The sequence below is a fragment of the Ylistrum balloti genome, unplaced genomic scaffold (genome assembly GCF_031769215.1).
Source record: "Ylistrum balloti isolate Yb309-2 unplaced genomic scaffold, AGI_CSIRO_Ybal_v1 Utg370370, whole genome shotgun sequence".
Classification (NCBI taxonomy): Eukaryota; Metazoa; Mollusca; class Bivalvia; order Pectinida; family Pectinidae; genus Ylistrum; species Ylistrum balloti.
In genome coordinates this window covers 601,322-623,589 of record NW_026782260.1, presented here as the reverse complement: position 1 = coordinate 623,589, position 22,268 = coordinate 601,322, and the positions used below count along the sequence as shown (strand labels likewise).

Genomic DNA, 22,268 nt, shown 5'->3' with positions numbered 1-22,268 from the left:
TAGAAACTTGTTATTTTTTGCTAAAATAGATAAAAGTTGTTGTGACGTTTTGCAGTAGTCGTAAACATCTAGAGCTATATAATTATGAACAGAATAAGCCTCGGAACTCTTTAGTCCACTGATTGTTATTGTTGAAGGCAATGTATCGTGTCACTTGCTCAAGAACATATAAGACAATAAAACACAATGCATTTTTCTGCTAAAACAATTTATTATAATTATCTTAAAAATATCATACATCTTGTATGACTGACAAAACTGAAGCTTTAATTTGTCTAGAATACAGGTTTTGTATGTAAAGCATGCAAGCTCACTTTAACAGCATGTACAGTCTTGATGTATGCATCGTTATACATAAAAACAAAAATATTTGTGACGATGAGAGTGATGATATGGATGAAAACGATGATAGAGTTCACTAATTTTATTCAAACAGTGACAAAGCGTTTTTGTTAAAAAACACATCATTTCAGTAACTTAAACCATCAATTATGACACAAAAATACAAAGCATCATTGAAGTAACTTGAACTATTAGTTAAAATGACATAAAATGCATTCAAATTTTTTTATCAGGCATAAAAAAGAAATGAATGAATAAACTTTATCTAAATGGTGGGGAAAACTGTACTAACATATTGCATAACCTAAATAATGAGTACTCCCCAACAGATCAACATATAAATAATAATGAATTCTCCCCAACAGATTGATGAAATAGATATCTAAAGAGTTCCAAGAGCATCAGAGCCTGTATCCTGACTTTAGGTAGAAAATGAAAGTTTTACATCAAGCATTTCCAAAATCCCCCCCACCCCCACCACCTCCATTTCACTTTTTTTTCCCTTCTAAAAGCTTTGTTGAAACTTCAAGTCTGTTATATATCAATGAATAAGTAATCAAAAAAAGATAATTTTTTCAATGGGTACAAAAAATGAATTAGACGGCAGGAACAACTATTTGTTGACCTAGATTTTACATACGCAGTGCCCTCGATTTGACATGCAGCGACCAAGGTTTAAGACCTCACCATGCAGTGAGACTTCTCAGACTGGAAGGAATACAAAAGATAAAGATCTGACATTTAAGGCACTTATTGTTACACAAGACAACCTGAAGTACATATTTGTCATGTTCTGATTCAGTGAAGAGACAAATTTGACAGGAAATGAATGAAGTCATTAATGAGAGCAAGAAAGAACATTATATACTAGTATTATGATACACACTTTTTCTAAAATGAAAAAGAAATTATTCTGAGCGATATTCAGTTTAATTTTCTAAAATAAACCACTTTACCAGAAAAAGTTGGCTTGTTTATTCAGAGAGAGGGCTAAATTATAAACTTGTACATTTTTAGCATCACTAATGAAACACCAAAAATTTAAAAGGTCTGGAAATAGTAAAAAATTTTTGCTTAAGAAGTGAAAGTCATGTTGCTTCTAGTATTTTTGGTTAGTACCTTGGCTGGTAAAAACTAATAGATACAGGAATATGTCCAAGACCTTATCAATTTTTGGGCATGAAATAATGAATGTTTAACAGTCTGCAAAAATAAATTGATCTGAATTTTCTTCATTTAAGAGACATTAAATAATTTTATCACTCTAGGAACAAGGAATTCTTTACTTGATAAACGGTTTGAATTAAACATGCATTACACATTTTTATGTTAAAATTAAAAAGACATGTTGTGAAATGTTTTTGATAAATTCTTTAAAATGTGTAAAAACAATTGTGTTTATATGAAAAATTGCCATGAACAGAATTATGTCTTATGTTGACTAAGCTCTACCTGGCCCTCAAACTTGTGTGTTAATACGAAACTGAGCAAATATTTGACTAGAGTAAATGAATGGTGATTAAAGTTTCAAATGGCACTGTGGTTAATGTTTAGACAGACATTTAAAAATTATGAAATAATGATGCCTACTTAGGTACTTCAAGATAAAGTTTGTTTTCAATGAAAAGTACAACACACATCTCAAATACTGATGTCTTAAAGCTGGTATTGTTTCTGAAAAAATATAAATGGATTACTCTAAATTTCAGTGTTTGAAACTCTACATCCTTTCAGTATGCAATTCATCTTATGAAATGAAAGTAAATTTTTTCATGTTTATAGAATTAAATCTCTTGGGCAGGAGTCATTAAAATAGGTTTGTTTTGTATATCTTTCATATTGTTAGTACACTATAATTTAATATTTAAAAAAAAGTAAATTTTAATTAAGTACTTTAATTAAACATTTTCAACTTAAATACACTGTAAATATTAGCATGAAATTAATTTTCAATTCTTAACCAACCTGTTGATATTCTGTTCACCTGGAAATATCTTTATAAGAATAAGGCTAACATCTACAAATCAATAAAATTCAAATTTGTATCCATGGCAACAATCATTAGATAAAAGTCATAAAAAAACAATATCAATCTCTTTAAATCAACAAGAAGAAAACTTGGATTTCAAACATTAAAATGATATCCTTTTTGCTTTTACATTTAATTGCATTATTTAGAGTTTAACATAATATTAACAAAATAAAACCACACTTATAGGTATACCTCCATTGAGCAATATAAGGAAGTACACAGGAGTTATCTTTCCTTTTCACTCTACACAGAAAAATTTGTCTTATTTACTATATCCAGACTTCCTGTCCATAACATTTAAATAACAATCTAGTTTATATTTTTGTTTATTTTACCAAATTTACATGTCTTGTACCAGGAAGACTGTACACAAAAACTGTATACAGCACTTCTAAAATTCTTAATAAGCAAAATTTCTGTTAAAGCGTTATGTAAAATGATGCGAATCAAAACGTTTGGTCCAAAATGAAGCTCCTGGTCTAGTCAAATTGACCTCTTTGATATGATTTCAATACTTTAAACACTATTTATCATTCTTAACACAACCACAGATTGTTTCAAAAACTTATGACTTAAACCATTTATTCATTATAGTTAGTGCCTATTGTGATTTCACCTAAAAGTTGGTATATCAGTTACTTGAGAAATAAATTGTTTTATTTCCATTTTTCATACAAAAATTCTTTTCTTAAATTACAGACTTGATAACAACAAAGAAGTGAACAGATTTAAGAATTCTGAAACATCAGATATCAGATGTTTTTAAGGTATTGGGAAGATAGAATGGTTGTTAAAGCATAAACAGAATTCTTACTTCTTACATTAAAACCAACTTATTTCAAACAACATATTTCCTTATAATGATATCACTTCAAAAACCTTTTCTCCTAAAGAAATGGAAGAAAAAATAGATCTTCTGCCATTGTCACATGACTTGATATCACATGACTTCCTGTGGTATACTTGAGGTCACATGATTTCAACATGAAACATATGGAAGACATGATTTTATGAATGAAAATCAAAAAGGCAATAAGTAAAAAGTTATTTTTAGATGAAAGCAGACATACAACGACCAAGGTATTATGTCTAGATTTATGCAGACAAAATAGATCATTTTGACCTCCAAAGGGTCAAACATGGTTGACCTTGACCTAATTTATGATGGTTAAAATGAAGTACAAAGTATTAACATTGAGAAACATATAAATACATGTTAATTATTTCTTTGTTTTGTTTCTATCACATGCATATTTTATAATAAGGACAAAAACAACAACAGTTTAACAATCATATATACACTGTATATATACATACATTAACTGGAGCGTACACTACCTTAAACAGTAAACAACTGTTACCTAAGTCATGCGTTATCTGTGGTCTAGTCAAGGCCAACATTACTTTGTAGATTTTGTATATCATGGAGTTTAACATAATACAATAATATGTTTTCTTATATATTTATACTGAATAGTAAAAATACCACTGAAATTTGTTCGGATATCTAGTACAGAATTGGACAAATTATCAATTAATAATTGATTATGTTTGAAATCATTAACATATTAAGCTCTCTTATTTACATAATCATTCTCAATTAGGATGTTGTGTTTTCAAAGTAAAAACAGTTACATAAAAAAAACAAAGCTAATATTTGGATTTTTTTTCTGAAATTGAAAATTGATCTTCAAAGAATCAATAATCAAATGACATTAAGAGAATGACTGTATAACAATGCTAGCCGAATCACCTTTATGACCTAATCAACAATAGAAATACCTGAGAAATACATCTTTTGTTCAGATTACTTGTGCGTATTGTTACGCTACTAGAATGTAAAGTCAACCTTGTTAATCCCAACACTGATTTACAACCCGTGGCATTTATACACAAATAAAATTTCAAGGACATGATCACCTACTGTTACCTCATTTCCAGTTCTTTTCATTACTGTTAAATATTATCTTTCAATTCTTCAAATTTTCCTTGTTTTACCAAAAATTAAATGCAAAAATTTTCATAAAAATACAAAAGAAAGGCTACCATTTTAATTTTCAAGGTAGCTTTTTGTCCTTTACTGTGTCCAAGTCTAGTTTTACAGGGATTGCTATGCATATTCATGACATCATATGCATATTTATGATACCATATGCATAATAATGACATCTCATGCATATTCATGAAATCATATGCATACTTAGCATAGCAAGGTGGGAAAGCTTTACCATTTTGATGTTTTTATTTTGTCACAGACATAAATGGACATCCAAGTCCTCCATGGTTTTATTAAGTTCCTTACACACCTTGTGTTGAGTTCAGCCAAAATGTTCAAGAGTTTTCGTTAAATTTTTCTTGTTTCTTTACAGAATATACAAGATTAAGCAGTTAATTGTTTTTTCTAGTGTCTGATTTTTGATAGATTATATCGATTATGAATGATTATGAAAGTTTCCTCAAACAAAAACAAAAAACTAAAAAAGGGGGGTTCAATCACAATTTCATCCAGAACTAAAATTTTAGAAAAATCTTTCTGAGCATTGTGATCCCATGCCTGTATACAAAACTGAATTGTGAACCCTTAAAAAGTACACATATCTGGGTAACTAGGGACTGAATTGTGTGTAACTCTCTATATCATATCAATCACAGGCCATCAAAATGGACAGAATGGATTTCTATAACAGCACTTCTTGTTAAATAATATCACAATGAGTGAAGCAGGAGACAATTTTATGCCATTTAACGATGACATATTTTATCGTAAAACAATTTTGAATTTTTACTATGAATTTTACTAATAACAAAAATCTGAGTTGTCTTTTACTGTCAAAGAAATCGTAGCCATGCAATTTCTTTCAAATGAGTTAACAAAATCTACAAGATTTTTTTACAGTGAAATATTTAATTCGAAAAGATTTTGAAATAAAGCTTGAATTAAAATATCTTCGTTAAAACTGATGACATTTCTAGCTATTGGTCTTGCAGCCAGTAATAAGTACAGACTACAAACATTGGTATATGTATCCCCATAATCAAATCACCAGGAAGTACATACATATCACATGACAATGAAATACCTTCACTTGTTTTCCAGATAATCTGTTTTCTTTTGTTTTTGTTTTTGTTTTTTTCCATTTTGTCTTTCTTTTTAATTTATTTATATCTCTTTTTAAGTTCTCACAATTTTTTTTTTTTTGTAGTCTTTTTTTTTTTTTTTTTTTAATTTCATGGTGTTATCTAAGCTTTCCAAAATGAATGTAGACTTCATGTCTCTATGAAACAGGTATATTGAACAGAACAGACAAGGAGAAGTAGAATGTTGTCAAGTGCATGGATCAACTCTTCAAAAACAATTCATACTGATAAATGTCATAGATTGCATAGATACAAAGTCCGGTCAAATATCAATTGTCCAACAACACCAGCTTGCTGAAAGGGAGATAACCCTTTCACATCAAAGATTGATAACTCTTGTATATTCTATCTGCATAATAACGCTTGAGATGCATTTTTTTTTAAACCTCTCACATATCTATAAAAACACTGACTGAAAAGTATTTCTGGGTTTTTGTGGGTTTTTGTCATCACAAAGCCAGAGTTTTTATCTTCATATCGAAATTCCAACAAACCAAATATATTATTATTCATTTGAGGAAAACATTCATAAATTTTATACTGTTAATTGCTGCATATTCCGCAAGTAAAAATACATTTTCATTCCAATCTAAGTAACACAAAGGTATGATCAGGCCATGATATATAATACAATAACTATAGCCATTTTGTCACATTAACATACGATACAATCATTTTATAAGTAACATAAATGTTCTTGTAAGTATTATGGCGTTTCCATTTGAATAACAAATTATTTCAACACTGTAATGCACAACTCAAATCTTGGTTGCTATAGCAACAGATGTGGTGATGAAACACAAAGTATTTTGTCGTTGGTCCAACTCACATTCTGTGTACCACAAATTAGTTTCACTATCCAGTTCATTTTTCAAAGTTACACTCTATGTCTCTTATGAAAGAAAATATATACTTTGAAAAGATGGCACATTTTACGAGCTATTCGACCAATCAAATCAAAGATATCCAATTCAGTCATGTGATTTTATTAATCAGTCAGGTGACCAGAGATTATTTACACATGTAAATCTTATCACAACTTGGTTAACATTTTGAAATTCTCAGGGATATGTCAATGATGAATCTGAGAATCTGATTTCCACACGTTTTACATCTGGTCTTAACTAAAGGTCACTAGGGTCCACCAGGTCACTGGAGGTCAAAAAGTATCAATCAGAATGGGTGATCTAAAGTTTCCTCCTTTCCGGTTAGTTCAACTGACCAATCAGAATCCATCACATAATCATTTCTGAGATTTTGTCTACAATATAGTTGATAATGCAGTCACGTTTCTGCTTGGTACATCTGTACTGACTTTTTTCTGCTCAGTACAAACACACCAACACAACCATGTGTTTCAAATCTACACAGAACTTTGGCAGTATTAGGAGCATCAATGACAAAATGTCATTATTCTCGGATCGACACTACACAGCAGATTCTGACGGAGAGATGTCAGAAATCATTAACGGCTTGAGTTCTCCATGCTGCTTGCTCCGATCACCAAAGTCATTGTAGTAATCTCGACTGCGATTGTTTTTACATGCTGGAGGTTTTTTACCATTAATCTGCGGATTATTGATATCATCAAAATATTCAGGATTCTCAAAATTGAGGACGGGTTCTGGTTCTGAAGGTGCTTCATTCTCAAACACACAGTTGTCATTCATATAATCTGGGAAGAAATAAAAGAAAAAACAATGAATATTTTTGAAAACCAAAATTCATTTTTGATATTTGATAAAACACGATATCAGTTTTGTTCTTTGTGTTCATAAAACTCTCCTCAAATCATCTATTATTAAGATCTGTGTACAGTCTGCATTATCTCCCTTATCTGTATACTCTTTAAGATCTGTATAGAGTCTGGTTTATCACCCTTAACTGGATACTCTCTAAGATCTATGTTCAGGCAGAGTTATCTCCCTTACCTGGATTCTCTATAAGATCTGCAGAGAGTCTGGTTTATCTCCCTTACTAGAATACTCTATTAGATTTGTGCACAGTCTGAGTTATCTCCCTTACCTGGATACTCTATAAGATCTGTGTAATCTGAGTTATCTCCCTTACCTGTAATCTCTATAACAATTGTGTACAGTCTGAGTTATCTCCCTTACCTGGATACTCTATAAGATCTGTGTAGTCTGAGTTATCTCCCTTACCTGTAATCTCTATAACAACTGTGTATAGTCTGAGTTATCTCCCTTACCTGGATTCTCTATAAGATCTGTGTACAGTCTGGGTTTAGATGATTTTGGTTGTAAGTAATCATCCTCATCCACTGGGAGTTGGATTTTCCCAGCTTCTATTAACTGAGAAGGGTCTGGGTAACCCATGGATCCATTCCTCACGGGACTTTTTCGACTTGGAGACATAATCACAGCTTCAGGCTCATCTAAAATATAAACACATTGACTTAAAAAATTTTGTTTGAATCTTTTGATTATCAATACACATCAATTTATCTGAATTTCCATGTTACTTTCACAGTCAGTATTTTACTTTGTTGATCCTGACATTCGTTCAAAGGAATAAATTGTCATCTCTCATAATCCAAATGATTCTGTCCTTAAATAAGATGGTTTATCTTCTTATCGGCGCTGCAGCTGATGCTATTAGGTACATAATTTCAACACTGTTACATCCTGATTCTACTGATCTGTAGTAACTAGCAGGGCTGCAGATAACTCCACAAATCTTTGGCCCAGAGCTCTTAAAGATTTCTTTTTCAGGGATAGGATTGCGAAAATTTTGCATATTTGTCTTTACTTTCTTACAACTCATCATAAATTAAATATACAAGCAACAAATTTGAACTCTTCTTCCATGGAGGTACAATAGAAAGACTCGTGTCTCTACAAACATGTTAGAATTATCGCGCATGCTGTACTCCTACTTTTGAATGGTTCTAATTGAACAAAATATATACCTAAAAATTTAGTCAACAGAAGAAACCACAGTCACGAATTCTATGAAAAATACTTAGCTACTGCCTTATGCTTTTGGTAAACACATGAATATTCAAAATATTGGGGGGAAATTTTGAGGAAAATAAAAGACAGAAAACCTTATCAGTATATAATAAGTTTTGAGTCAAAAGTTAAATATAATTCATCTGCGAACAACTGTCCCCTTAAAAATCACTGAACAAAAACACAGGCTAGGGATTTCGTCATAGTCCTACCTCCTCCTCTAAAAAACTGGACGGGATCAGAGCTGTAACGAGAATTGATGCTATTTCCTCTTCCTCTGGTGGGAGATAATTCTCGCTGTTTACGAGCAGCAGCTGCGGACTCCAGATGTCCATATCTTTTTTCTCTCCGTGGCTGCATATGAGGGTCACGGTCTTTGATATCAAAATTTGTGGCTGCATCGTGAGGATGTAGTAATGGTGTCTGAAATAGTGAAAAAAAATACTGAAAACAAGTTATCAATTAATTGGTTCTTTTGCTCTTAAAATCAGCCTTATTGACAACAAGGATCAAAATCTATAAGCAAATTATATATAAACCAAAATACTAACATGGTACACATTTATATTGTGAAAAAGAAAAAAGTACCTTTGACGAGACTGGTGTTGTCGGAACCCCAGAATTACGAGACTGCGGCTGTAAATAGTCTTCAGCTTCCACAACTTCCTCAGGGCCATCAGCCGCCACACTGAGGCTGCGTGCTAAATCGTTTTTGTCATATGAATGGCTTGGCAATCGCATCAGCTTGTCATGCTAAAACATAATCAGCCAATTAAGATGCAGTTCAAACATCAATATTAATCTCAAATATTTAATAAAACATTTCACAGCAAACTTCTAAATCCAAAGTTAGTTGTTTACTTTGAGGGACCGTACTTGTCATAAAAAATTTTTTCTCTCAAAAACTACAACATCAGAGTATTTCTGAAAAAAACATACATTACAAATTGACCTAAAGATCCCCCCACGCCACAAAATAGTTTTTTCAAGCAGTGTTGAGAATATATCAATGCCTCTTCCTGCTTTCATTGATAAAAGAGACAAGGACAGAGAGTTATCTTAGAAAAGAAACAAAAAGTTGTTTATTACAACAAATACGGTATCAATTTTCAAAATGCACAGATCTAATACCTCAGAAATTAAGACATTTCTACTGTATATCATTGGAATTGTGTCAACTTATAAAATCTACTACAAATAATAATATATATAAATTGTTTTAATAATTTTAACAATTTTGAAACAATATCTCTGATTTCTAATATATCTGTTTAATCACGGTTTTGGAAAAAAATTTCAATTTCAATTACGCATTACAAGACGTTAAGATATATAGTGATGTGACAATCTACTGACTTCAAGTCGTAAAACATTTCAAGAAAGGACTGTCAACGTGTAATAACAAGTAAGTACTTTAAGAACCTTTGTAGTAATATACTAAATTGTGCATGACAGTTAGCAGGGCTGCAAAGTCCCGGAAAAGTTAAATGGGAAAGATTAATTAAGTTTACAAACATGATAAGTGTACTCCCTCTATATTGGTGTTCATGAAGGTAAACAAGACATCTACTTTACATAAATACAGATAAACGGGGGAAATATGATGTTGAACCCAACAAGTGCATTAATGTATGTGTTTTTAATCAGTATAATCAGTTTATCCCACAATAAGCCCAGGGGTCAACACATGAAATATAACGCACAAAATGGGCGTATTACAGAACACTAAAACAGTATCTGTTTGAACTTCTATTGATCTGCAGCAGACATGGATGTGTTCATTACAAGATAGGCTTCTTGCTGTAGGAATGCATCCTGTGTAGAGTTTGAAGTGCCCTGGAGTATTTTTGGTCATAAGACTAGTAACAGGATCACTGTTTGATTTAGGTAAGTATATGTCATTTCGGATTCTTTAGTCGGGGCTTTAGAAAACTTTGTTAGAATTTCCAGTGGTTTCAGAACTTAACTGAACACTAAGGTAGCATATTGATATGGTCTCCTACAAGACTCGTCATGTCAGCTCTGTACAACAGTGTTACCACACGAATAACTGAATAAGCAATAGTTACAAGCCTTGTCCCAACATAACTGTAATTCATACTTATAGATGAAGTACAATTTGTTAATGAGATATAATATCATAGAATAGACAATTAGTTGGGAAAGAAATTTTTTGGCGGAACCTTTAATTCACATCACTGAGTGGGGTATATATATTGTGGATTTGATCAGAAATGCATAAGGCAAAATAAATGGATATTTCAAAGGATATGTGAATGATACTGAAAGTGTGAAATTATTGGTGTCTATAAAGATCATTGTACATACAGAAAATGAATCATTTACAATATCAGAACAGTCAATTGGGTACTCCATTAAAGATAAACAATAATTTTATACAATTTATAGATGATAAAACAAATTGGTGATTCCTTAATTTTCAATTCAAAATATCGTGTAAAAACACGCTACAGCATTCTAGTTTCAGAAAATTCTGGGGAAATTCATACCATCAAAATTCTGTGAGAAATTATCTACTAAAACCTTAAAATATTGATACAAAACCTCCAGTAAAGCACTCAAAAATCTTCAATTTTATTTTTAGTGATTTATCTCAAGTAAATATTACAGCATGCATGGTTATGGATATAAACACTATAAATATTCTTAAATTAGCATTTATTTTACGAAGCCATTTAATATGGCTAAAAATTAGGCATTGGGAAAATAAAAATTCACAGCTAATTATAACAATGCATGCATTACATTAACCTACAATTTTAAAAAATTGAAAATCTATAGACACTGCTTTTCATGCAAATTATGAAAAAAATATCTTTTAGTCCTAATTAATGTACTTTTGAAATTGGAGAAAAAGTCTTAATGTTTAAAAGGTACTGCCTACATATACTTAATCACAACATCATGCATGAAATGTGTTAGATTATTATTTATGGGAATTTCTTTAGATCAAAAATTTGTAAGCATGGAATTAAATTTATAAAACATTGATATCACTACTTTATCATTGTAAAATTTTCAAAAAAACAACCCCATGTTTAAAAATAATTTTTCCTAAAACTAATTTGCTACGTAATATTTATGAATGAATAAGCTTCAGGTGTTAAAAAAATTATTTTATCACAATAAAAGATTAATGAACATCAAGTTAATATCTGCATTCAATATGAGCGACTGAAGCTGCAAAAAAACAAAGAGATACAATTACACACAAACTGATGACATATCAACCACAAAAGCTGATGACATCATCACATTTTGCCATGTACAACACATTTGTAGCTATGGGTGCCATGACAGAATTTTTTCCTGCAAAAACTCAATAAATCACATCATGGTTGGAATACAAAATAATAAAATATTCAATGGAAGGTTCTCATGGTTACAAAAAAAATATAAAAATCCATGCAAGGAAAAATGCAATTTGTTCTTAAATCTGATTGGCTCGGAAATCTACACCGAAACACAACATACCCCAAAAATAAATTTTTCATTTGTAAAATATTTTTTTAATCTAATCTCAGTTCTTAAATTTTCATTTAGATACATGTATATAACTTTTTGTAAAATCTAAATGAAGCTTAAATTTCACATAGGCTGTTAAAATTAATTAAACTAAAGTAATACACTGGCTTTATAAATAAACTAACTCAGGATCCTCATTCCATTACGTTCAGTTTCATTCATAATCGCAGCAATTTGTCTTAAAATGTTTTCATACCAACCATCGAGAGTTATCAAACAAAATGTCAAGGCACAAAATGTTTATATTAAACTTACAAACCCCCTCATCTAACTGGACGATGCTACGAGCCAATCAAACTAAAAATACCATGTGTATATGTATGATACAGGTGAGTAAGGGGAGATAAATATAGAACACATATGCATTCAAACTAGAGACGGAGTCATGCATGACATGCGCCCCCTTGTGGCGGGCTTGTACCTCTGCCTGAGCCTCAGGGTCATTTTGGGTACCCTCGGGGAAATATTCGGCTAGGTCTGTGACGGGTGAGGGAGTTTCTTCAGGAATTTTCTTCAAAACGTCGCCCTATCAGGATCATATCACAGGTGAGAAATCATTTTCAGAAATATCTCTCCTTGCAAAACCACTCAGTAATTTTTACAGAAAAGCAAATCAATTCAGCACTTTTTCTACAGCTTGCCTTCTCATCAATATCTGCACAAAGTTCTGATTTTTCCTATGTATGTCAGTTTGAATACGGTTTCCAAACTGATCGAGGTATATTCCAACTAAATTTCTGTTCCTTCATGGAATATTGAAAACATCACATCACATCGTTTTTCAAATCAGCAAATTATATGAAAATTCTAAACCTAACTGCTGCATCTGCAAACCTTTCCTGGATAAAATTTAGCAAGAGCAGAGAGACTAAATCTAAACACTGGAGAAGTTTTTGGCGAATCATAAGTGTTCTACAATATTGCCCCATGTTATATGAACAGCAGAACTAAAGTAAAAATTTGAAAAAGAAGGAAATTAAACTTTGAAAAGCACAGCATAATTAAAGTATTAAAAGCAAACATAAAGGCAGTAATTATGTAAGAAAATGAAAGTGAAAAATCCACCAACCAAATAATAAAAAAAAATTAGGTTTAGAAAAAGCAGGTGACTGTTGCCGGTACCTTTTTCTGATATATTGGGAAAAATTCGAAAATGAAATATTTAAAACTTGATGTGAACATCTCAAAATTTGTTATCTTTTTCAATATCAGTAACCTACAACCAAATTATTTAATTATCATGTTTTAAGGAAAAATACTCAAGACCTTGAAATTACAATTGGTAGCTAAGACAACATAATTTTCAGTGTAAATCTTTCAGTGTAAATTTTTTTAGTGTTAATATAACTTTTTTGATTTTTTTTTTTTTTTTTTTGTTAGAAAAATAAAAGCAATCACATATGACCACTTTTGAAAGAAATAATTGAATAATTCCCAATATTTGTCAGTTTTATAGTTTTTATAGATGAATATGAACCCAATGAAAATACTTACAACAATGACAAGATATCGTCCTGGATCACGGGCCATTTTTGCGAACTCTTCAGCTAGCTCTATGAATGAAGGACGGCTATCTGCATCTAACATCCAGCCTTAAAGAATAATATTGAAATATTTTTCATAACAAACATACATTAACATTTTTATTAACTCAACGTTTAAGTGGGAAAAGACTGTTGTAAAAGATACCTGTATATATGCTTTTCTTTTACGTTTTAATTAACAATATCAAATGAAAGAGTCAATGAGAAAGATTGAGTTAATTAAATGGAGGATAGAGTTTGAAACTTAAATAGTTAATCAATTTCAGGATGTAGCGGGGCTGATGAACCTATTCATGTAACTATATAGATGTTTTGCATAAACAATCGTTTTGAAGAAGATTATTTGGTTTCAAGTGAATTCAAATTCTTTCAAATACTGAATATTTAAATTTGAATGATTTGCCAGCAAAATAATGGATTGGACTTAGGGATAAAAGGCAAAACATTTATTGATAATCTTTTTTAACCATACAATGGCAAAGAAAAGGGGGGGAAAAAACCTACATTTGATCATTATCATATAGACGTCAATAGTACAGATGTGTGGTTGTGGGAGTCGTTCCCCCTTTTCTAGTAGATCTGGTACGTCTCTTGCACGAACATTCTCATATGGTCGTTGTCCATAGGTGAAAAGCTCCCACACAGTAACACCTGTAAGGAAAGGTCATTCATCATAATATCAACATCAGTTAAGGAAATGTTTCAAGAATCTTTTATTTAAGGTCTAGACTGCATTGCTTATCCATGACTCAAACTGTATGTATTATAAAATGTAACACTAATCAAGAGAACCATTCAGCTCTCTCTCTTAGTCTATAGGAAGAGAAAAAAAAGGTTAAAGGTCATCTTAAAATATCTGATGAAGAATATTTGTTATCTTTGAGTTTGACTCAAGATCTAATTAATCTACTGTAATAATTAAACATTTGTGACGAATATTTCATCATCATCAGAAGTTGCTGATATTTACCGTAACTCCAGACATCACTTTTGTGGGTGAATATTCTGTGCTGGATGCATTCCAGAGCCAGCCATTTGATTGGCATCTACAGTAGAAGGAAATAAATGAAATAAAATTAGATTCGTAATTCATAAACCCATGTCTGGTAATAAGCCCACCCCTGTCTATAACTTTTCAGCAGCATTGTCGACAATATCTGGCAATAAGCCTACACCTTGAATTTTAGTAAGAGGTAATGTTTCAGCCCCCCGGGATTAATGTAGATATACATGGCAATAAGGTTTAACAAATTGTTATTTTAATCTGTCAGAGTTTTCTACCTTTCCCCCTGCTGCGTGGTATTCATCCTCATTATAATCAAGAAGTTTGGCCAGCCCAAAATCAGTGATCTTAACTTGACCGGGACTTTGTACTGAAATCAAAGAAATATCAAGAATTTTTATGATGTTCAATGTGCATCAGAGATAATATTTCATCAGATAAAAAAATCTACATAATTACATGAAAAATTGTTATTACAGTCTACTTTAAATATTGGTTTAAATGAAGAATTAATGAAATGAAGAATCACAAATCACATAGCGTTAACCTAAATCTGGGTCGATAACACTTCAAGTCTACCTCATAGATGGTCAATGAATGTATATACTGAAAACTGACCTAGTACATTTCTGGCAGCCAGGTCCCTGTGTACAATATCTCTCTCCTCTAGATAGGCCATTCCCTGGTAAAGAAAATATAACGTTGTTATATAATTGACAAACTACACAAGAAAGTCATATTAATTGATATCAATCTTAACGAGCCAGAAGAAAACTTAAATGAACGACTCCAACCTGTTTTTTTTTTTATTTCATTCCAAAAACAAACACATATTTTGAGGTGGTAGACTAACACTTGAAATTAACGTTTTATGGTAATTACTTGAATCCCTGTCAGCTGATGTTTTTTTTGTCAATGTCTTCTTTTGAGATGCAATCACAGAATCTATAACAATGTGCGTGCATTATAAGTGAAAACCACACAGTTCTGCCATATGTCTATAGTGTAATATGGAGAAGGGAAGCGAGACTTTCATTCTGACTCTGCGACACATCATACCATAAGTTTTCAACATCATCTGTAAAACCTGGATTATTAATTCTCAAACATTACATACCTTAGCTATCTGTGTGCACCAATTAAGGAGGACTTTGGAGCCAATGTTTTCTTTGTGCTTGCGGACATAGTCCAGTAAACATCCAAGCGGCATGAGCTGTGTAACCAACATCATTTGAGCTGTCATACAGGCTGCAAGAATTCGAATACAACATGGATGATCGACAGAGGCCATCACACGTGCCTCGTCCAGGAGTTCTTGGTTCTGATTGGCTGATGTTCCTTCCTGTAGGACCTTGATAGCCACCGGGATCTTAACATTGTCTTTTGCTGGAATCCAGAATCCCTAAAAAAATGAATGAAAAATATTCTCTTTGTCAATGACTCAAGGCAGAAATACTGAGATAAACCCAAAGTACATCATTATCATTAAAAAATTAAGACAATAGAAACAGTAAAAAATAAACTTGATTAAAATACAGTTGGGATTGTCAATACATAAGATACATTAAATCCCTAATGTTCTATGACTCTATTTAATGTAAATATGACGATGATCATGTTCATGTAATTTTCATTGAAGCACGACTCAGCATACTCTACAAGACAATAAGAAGTTTTGTGTTTGGAAACTCCATTACATGTACAAGAAAGATGAAATCTGTTTAAAATCTGTTTAAATTTACCTTGTACACTGTTTATATTTACCTTGTACATTGTTTAAATTTACCTTGTACACTGTTTAAATCAACCATGTACACTGTTTAAATTTACCTTGTACACTGTTTAAATCTACCTTGTACATTGTTTAAATCTACCATGTACACTGTTTAAATCTACCATGTACACTGTTTAAATCTACCATGTACACTGTTTAAATTTACCGTGTACACTGTTTAAATCTACCTTGTACACTGTTTAAATTTACCTTGTACACTGTTTAAATTTACCTTGTACACTGTTCCAAATGCTCCAGATCCAATGATCCCTCCTCTACGCATATCTGACTCCTTGATAAGGCGCAGATGTGACATATCTGGTTTGGCACTTGTTGGTGTAACCGGCTTTGTAGGAAAATTAAATTTCATAAGGGTCTGTTATGACGCTTGTAAATCATTCATGTTATTCTTTAGGTAAAAGTATTGAATGTCAATGGAGATTTCTTATAGGGAAATATTTGCTTTGTGTGTTTTTCATTTTTGCCTTCCCAGAAAACCTTTCGTCTTAAATTCATCCAAAAAGTGACAAAAAAAAAGAAGCAAAATGATGAATTTTCACCAAATATGGTTAATGTTTCGTTTATTCAACCTTGTTGTGTAAAAAAATGCATTGCATTTGGATAAACAAAGATGCATACCTCATCATCATAGCCAGTCATCTTGGCAGTCAGCATTGCTGTTTTCTCCTTTGAACGTGCTTGCTGTCGCCAATAGTAACCAAACAAGGCAAGGAGAATAGCCACCAGGATTACGCCAAAAATTACGGGCCCTGCAATAACTGCTATCTTCTTCTTCTCTTCCCTGTTAATTACATTGTTATGTAATTACAACAGTGTGTCACATGTAATTAAAATAGCCATCACCATAACCATTATGTTAATACCATTGAAATATGTTAAATTGTAACTGTAATAAACAGCATTAATTACTTACCTGTGTACGTAAATCAAATATAATTACAATCAACACATAATTACTGCCATGACATCGTCAATCTACCATGATAAATTTACTACTATGATGTAATTTAAAATTAATGTAATTACAACCAACATGTAAATGTAATGTTTATGTAATTACAACCATCTAATAATTACATAATTATAATCATCATATGAATGCGGTTGCTCATAACAACGATTCTAATGTAATTAGACTTATCAATAAATTGATATATATTTGTATTATTAAATACTTCATTTTATCTATAAATTTATCAATAAATAGATTTATATTTGTATGTATTAAATACATCATTTTTATCCATAAATTTAGCAATAAATTGATATATATTTGTATTATTAAATACATCATTTTATCTATTAATTTATTATTAAATAGATTTATATTTGTATGTATTAAATACAATATTTTCATCTATAAATTTATCAAAATTCTGTCACGTACTCCGCATCAGCCGCCATTCTTGCCATCACCATTGGATGATCATCCCGTGCGCAAACCGTCATCCCATTCTTCGTATCATATTCATCCTTAACAAGGTGACGCATGTCATCTGGACACTCTGACGTACAATTGAACTGAAGAACAAAAGGTCATTACAAGGTCAGTGTAGTAACCTCTTACCACACCTTCAAACTGTACAACCTAATACACAATTTCTTACCAATGATCTTTTTTATTTTACAATACTGTGATCTGAAATCTCTGTGTTAATAAATATATTTCTATAAAGGTATATTTCACTCCATGTCTACTATTTTTACGTAGATATCTGATCTTAAGTGAGCTTTCCTTTCATATGAGATTTCGTGAAATGAGTTTTAGATGCTTTAATTTTTGTGAGCCTTGGCAAGTGAAAATCGAAACTTCAAGCAGATTTCTGTATAATCTTTCATGAAATGAAAACAAATAGAAGATACTTTTTATCAAAGATTTTAAAAAAAGTAGCCATTCTGTAGCACCATTTTAAATTCATGACACAACATCATCGTCCATTATCAAAACATCATAATAGATTTGGAACGGGCACAGCCAACGAAAATGCTCCTGTATTACAGTAACGATAAATACACGAAAATATTAAATAACTTAACTCACATGATATTAATCAGATTATATCATAAAGTGTAACATTTCCAAAAAAAAAATTGAAAACTTCTTTTTTTTCTTTTCTAGAAATTTGTAAGAGGCTATCATCATATATGATTTAAAAATGAAATAATTTATTATATTTGATCAATTTTTCATTTCGAGAGATTACGGGAAAACTTCATATGCTTTTTGAATGACTGTTTATCTTGATTTGCATACATACTTTGAAATTATCGCCTTCTTCAATGTAGACTTTGTACGTTTTACAAGAGAAGCAGTCAGCAGCTGTTTTGTTATAGCATCCCTTTTGACACTCAGCGTCACATGGTTCACAATGTTTTGTCACCTTGTTGCCAAAGTTGAAGCTATGACAAGACTCTACACAGTAGTCGTCTTCTTTGTAATGGACACAATTCTTACACTGGGCTGGGCCATGTCCCACACATCCATCACAAAGGGGATGACATGGTTTACATAACTGGAAGTAGGTCAACATTTAAGAAAAGAGGTTAAAAGAAGCAGCACTGTTATTACACAGAATAAGTTCTTTGAAGAAAATTAATTGATATCTTACATTAATCCAGACATATATGCCAATCCCTGGTAATAAACCCACCCTGTGGAAGTGCCAACAAAATCAAAATGACACTGTCAAACATGTTCTCACAATCATTATTTTCAGGGTTTTTTTTAATAAAATCTTTTTAACATTTTCAATATTTCTATAAAGAAAATAGGTATGATTTATACAAAATTACAAACATCATTAATTCATGTAAAAAAATCTATTAATTTTACCTGTTTGCCTGCCATAGGCCCAGGATCTTTGACCGCAACAGTTGTTTTATAGAAATTTTTACGGCAATCTGATTCGTCGTCAACTATGCAATTGAGATGTATTCTGTTATCCAGATCATCCTTGATTTCTTCCGCAATATGACACGTATTACAACCGCCAATCATCACCTCCGGGGAAGGACCTGTGCATCTGTGGGACAATCAGCCAAATCTGACATTACCATTATAATCAAAACATGTGGTGAAATATACATTGCATTACAAAGACTTTTTTTAAAAACTGAATTACACTTGTTTTATGGTGAAATGGACATCAATGTCTCGCGTTTTGTAAATATATTGATATATTGATTGTTTTATTCTTTCATACCCTCCTGCGCAATGTTTATAACAACTTCGGCAGATTTTCTTCTCATCGGCATAATACATGTCGGGACATTTTTCATGGCAGGCTTGACTACTACTGTTGCTGATCATGACAATCACATGCTTACAAGCATCACATTGACTGGCTTTCTATAAAAATCAACAAAGAAATCGGTAGAATTTTATAAATCATCATATATATATGAAAACTAGATATACAACACTGACATGTATGCCCCTACCAGCAACATACAAACATCACAGGCTTTCTATAAAAATCAGAGAAAAAAAATCGGTGGAAATAATGACAGCTCCCAAAAAACATGCAGGATCTTATAAATACTCATTGTGACAATTCAGTAAGATTTACTGTTGAAAACTCTATAAATCATCGACTATATATCAAAAACTATATATACAGCACTGACATGTATGCCCCTACCAGCGGTCTTGGGAGTTGGGAATTATAAGTGTTGCTAGCCCTGATACTAAATGTACATATAACTAATGAAATAGAACTAAAGTCCTTCCTGCAGGATCAATTAAGAAATCTAAATAAAAACAAAGTCCTTTCAGCAGCTTTATTTATAGATATGTATATATATATATATGTATATACATATATATTCCAAGTAGAATTCAACAAGGCTCACCAATATTGATCCTACTGTTTGTGTGAAAATTTTAAATTCTTTCACATAAATTGCCAAATATTTTGCATCCATTAAAAGAGTAAATGAACAGCAAAAACAATTATGAGAGAACAGAAGATGAAAGACAACATAGGGTAACATGCTTCATGACCATGAAATGTTGGGCAATCTCAAGGTAAGAAAATTAGATTCAACGATAAGAATGGCTTAATCAAATAACACTAATTTGTATGTAAATGAAATCAGTTTTCTGTAAACATGATCTAGGTGTTTCTGTCCACAGACTTACAGATGCATGAGTTACAATGCCAACCTGTGACATATGTACACTTACCGGACCAGTGCAAGTTGTAGCACACTCCTTGTGGCAAGGCTTACACAGAGTAGCTGATTCTTGGTACAGGTACGGTTTCTCATTGCAGGATTTGAGACACAGGTTTGAGCTGTCGTTGACTTTCATGTGCCTACATGACAGACATTTATCCGGACCACTGCCCCAACAGCCGTCCATTGAACAATATGGGTGACACACCCGACCTTCAATTTCTGTAAGGGGTGATAATTCACATAAATTTTTGAGATTGTTAGTCTTTCAAAAGGGAGATAACTTATGTTTTATACCACTATATGAGAACTTTACCTTATTTATATACAAAGTCTTAGATTACGTATTTGACTATAGCTCTATTTTGTAGGTTTTCATTTAAATCATTACACATCCAAAAAGGGTGGTAATCCCAGCATTATCTAACCTTGGCAAAGGAAGATACCAAATAACATCACATGACAAATTTAATCTGATTTTGGCACTGTGCATGTTGTTCAACTATCATGCATGGAATTTTAAGCCAAAATGTGATTTCTAGTTTCCATGATCATTGGACCAAATGAAACAATAGATATCCTACAGAGGACAGATTTTTGTGAATAAAACATCACATGACACAGCACCAAGCCAAGAAAGGTTTGCAAACATGACACTTACCACACTGACCGATGTTTTTGTTACCAGCAACATATGCTGTCTGATCCCCTAAGACAAATAACTTTGTGAAATTAACTGTATTCGCATAACAAAGCTGCTTATTAAACCAGATCAGGACCTTCCCATAGGAGATCAACCTAAGGGAGGTAAGTTCTAGTGACTCCAGTGGTGTGGCCATGATGTTGAGGGCATTACTCCTCCTGAAATGAAAATAAACAAATAAATAAATAAATGAAAGACCAAAACCCTCAATACATACCATAACTTGTATATGAGCTTCATTTGTTTACATTTAAGTAGTAGTAAAATTAGATGCTTACATAACATATACAAAAACAAAATTTCTAGAATTTGTATTTACCCGTCCACTTCCCTGCCTCGAATTATTTCTAGGTTGGACAGGAACGAGAGGTTTTTGAAGCCAGAGTGGTTTGATTGAATGATGACAAAACCGGTGATTTCCTTCACTGTGTTGAGTACGTAGAGGTCTTTAGGTTCCAGCCCAGAAATATTTCGGTATGTATCTCTGTGTACAAAACAGTTGATAACAATAGTTTTAAAGAAATAGCTCAAACTAATGATAGAATGAAATTCCGATATACTAGAAAAAAATTCTGGTACTTTTAAAACTAGAATAATCCAACATTTTTCTCGTTTTAATGTTATTTTAAATTTGTATTGATACAAAATTAATGGAAATGAATTTAAATCAAGTTTACAACCATTTTTTTCATGCGACCATCTTTGGAAAAAGTAAAGTGTTTGTTATTGTCACAGAGGATACATAGCTTCAGTAAAACTTAATAACACAAAAAACAGACTGTAATATCAGTTCATCTAAGGGAGATAATTCAATAATGTACCCAGTAAAAGTGGTCTCCACGATTTTAAGATTGCCCTCTATCAATGTACAGTTACTCAAGCGTTCAATGTTTTCCGATGTCAGGAATTCAGTTTTATTAAGTCCCTTGCAATCTGAAATAAACAAACAAAAAATTTCAAATTTCAAAAATTTTATGTACTTTTTGAATCAACCCTGAAGAAAATCATAACAGAACA

At 31.8% G+C, this 22,268-nt stretch overlaps 1 protein-coding gene across 1 annotated transcript in view; it reads right to left on the bottom strand.

Moving 5' to 3' along the window:
* Positions 1 to 3,865: 3,865 nt before the first annotated feature.
* LOC132554033 (epidermal growth factor receptor-like) overlaps positions 3,866 to 22,268 on the bottom strand; it is a 149,830-nt gene continuing 131,427 nt past the window's right edge. The window contains exons 8-28 of the mRNA XM_060218331.1: positions 22,073 to 22,184; positions 21,571 to 21,735; positions 21,210 to 21,409; positions 20,559 to 20,770; positions 19,576 to 19,721; positions 19,206 to 19,395; positions 18,631 to 18,885; positions 17,760 to 17,893; positions 16,991 to 17,153; positions 16,584 to 16,697; positions 15,695 to 15,979; positions 15,196 to 15,259; positions 14,856 to 14,947; positions 14,545 to 14,620; positions 14,079 to 14,225; positions 13,525 to 13,622; positions 12,452 to 12,556; positions 9,073 to 9,237; positions 8,697 to 8,907; positions 7,722 to 7,907; positions 3,866 to 7,187 (exon numbers count right to left, since the gene is read on the bottom strand). Of these exons, the coding sequence (XP_060074314.1) occupies positions 6,940 to 7,187; positions 7,722 to 7,907; positions 8,697 to 8,907; positions 9,073 to 9,237; positions 12,452 to 12,556; positions 13,525 to 13,622; positions 14,079 to 14,225; positions 14,545 to 14,620; positions 14,856 to 14,947; positions 15,196 to 15,259; positions 15,695 to 15,979; positions 16,584 to 16,697; positions 16,991 to 17,153; positions 17,760 to 17,893; positions 18,631 to 18,885; positions 19,206 to 19,395; positions 19,576 to 19,721; positions 20,559 to 20,770; positions 21,210 to 21,409; positions 21,571 to 21,735; positions 22,073 to 22,184 (3,368 nt within the window). The 3' untranslated portion in view covers positions 3,866 to 6,939. The remainder of the gene's footprint in view (positions 7,188 to 7,721; positions 7,908 to 8,696; positions 8,908 to 9,072; positions 9,238 to 12,451; positions 12,557 to 13,524; positions 13,623 to 14,078; positions 14,226 to 14,544; positions 14,621 to 14,855; positions 14,948 to 15,195; positions 15,260 to 15,694; positions 15,980 to 16,583; positions 16,698 to 16,990; positions 17,154 to 17,759; positions 17,894 to 18,630; positions 18,886 to 19,205; positions 19,396 to 19,575; positions 19,722 to 20,558; positions 20,771 to 21,209; positions 21,410 to 21,570; positions 21,736 to 22,072; positions 22,185 to 22,268) is intronic.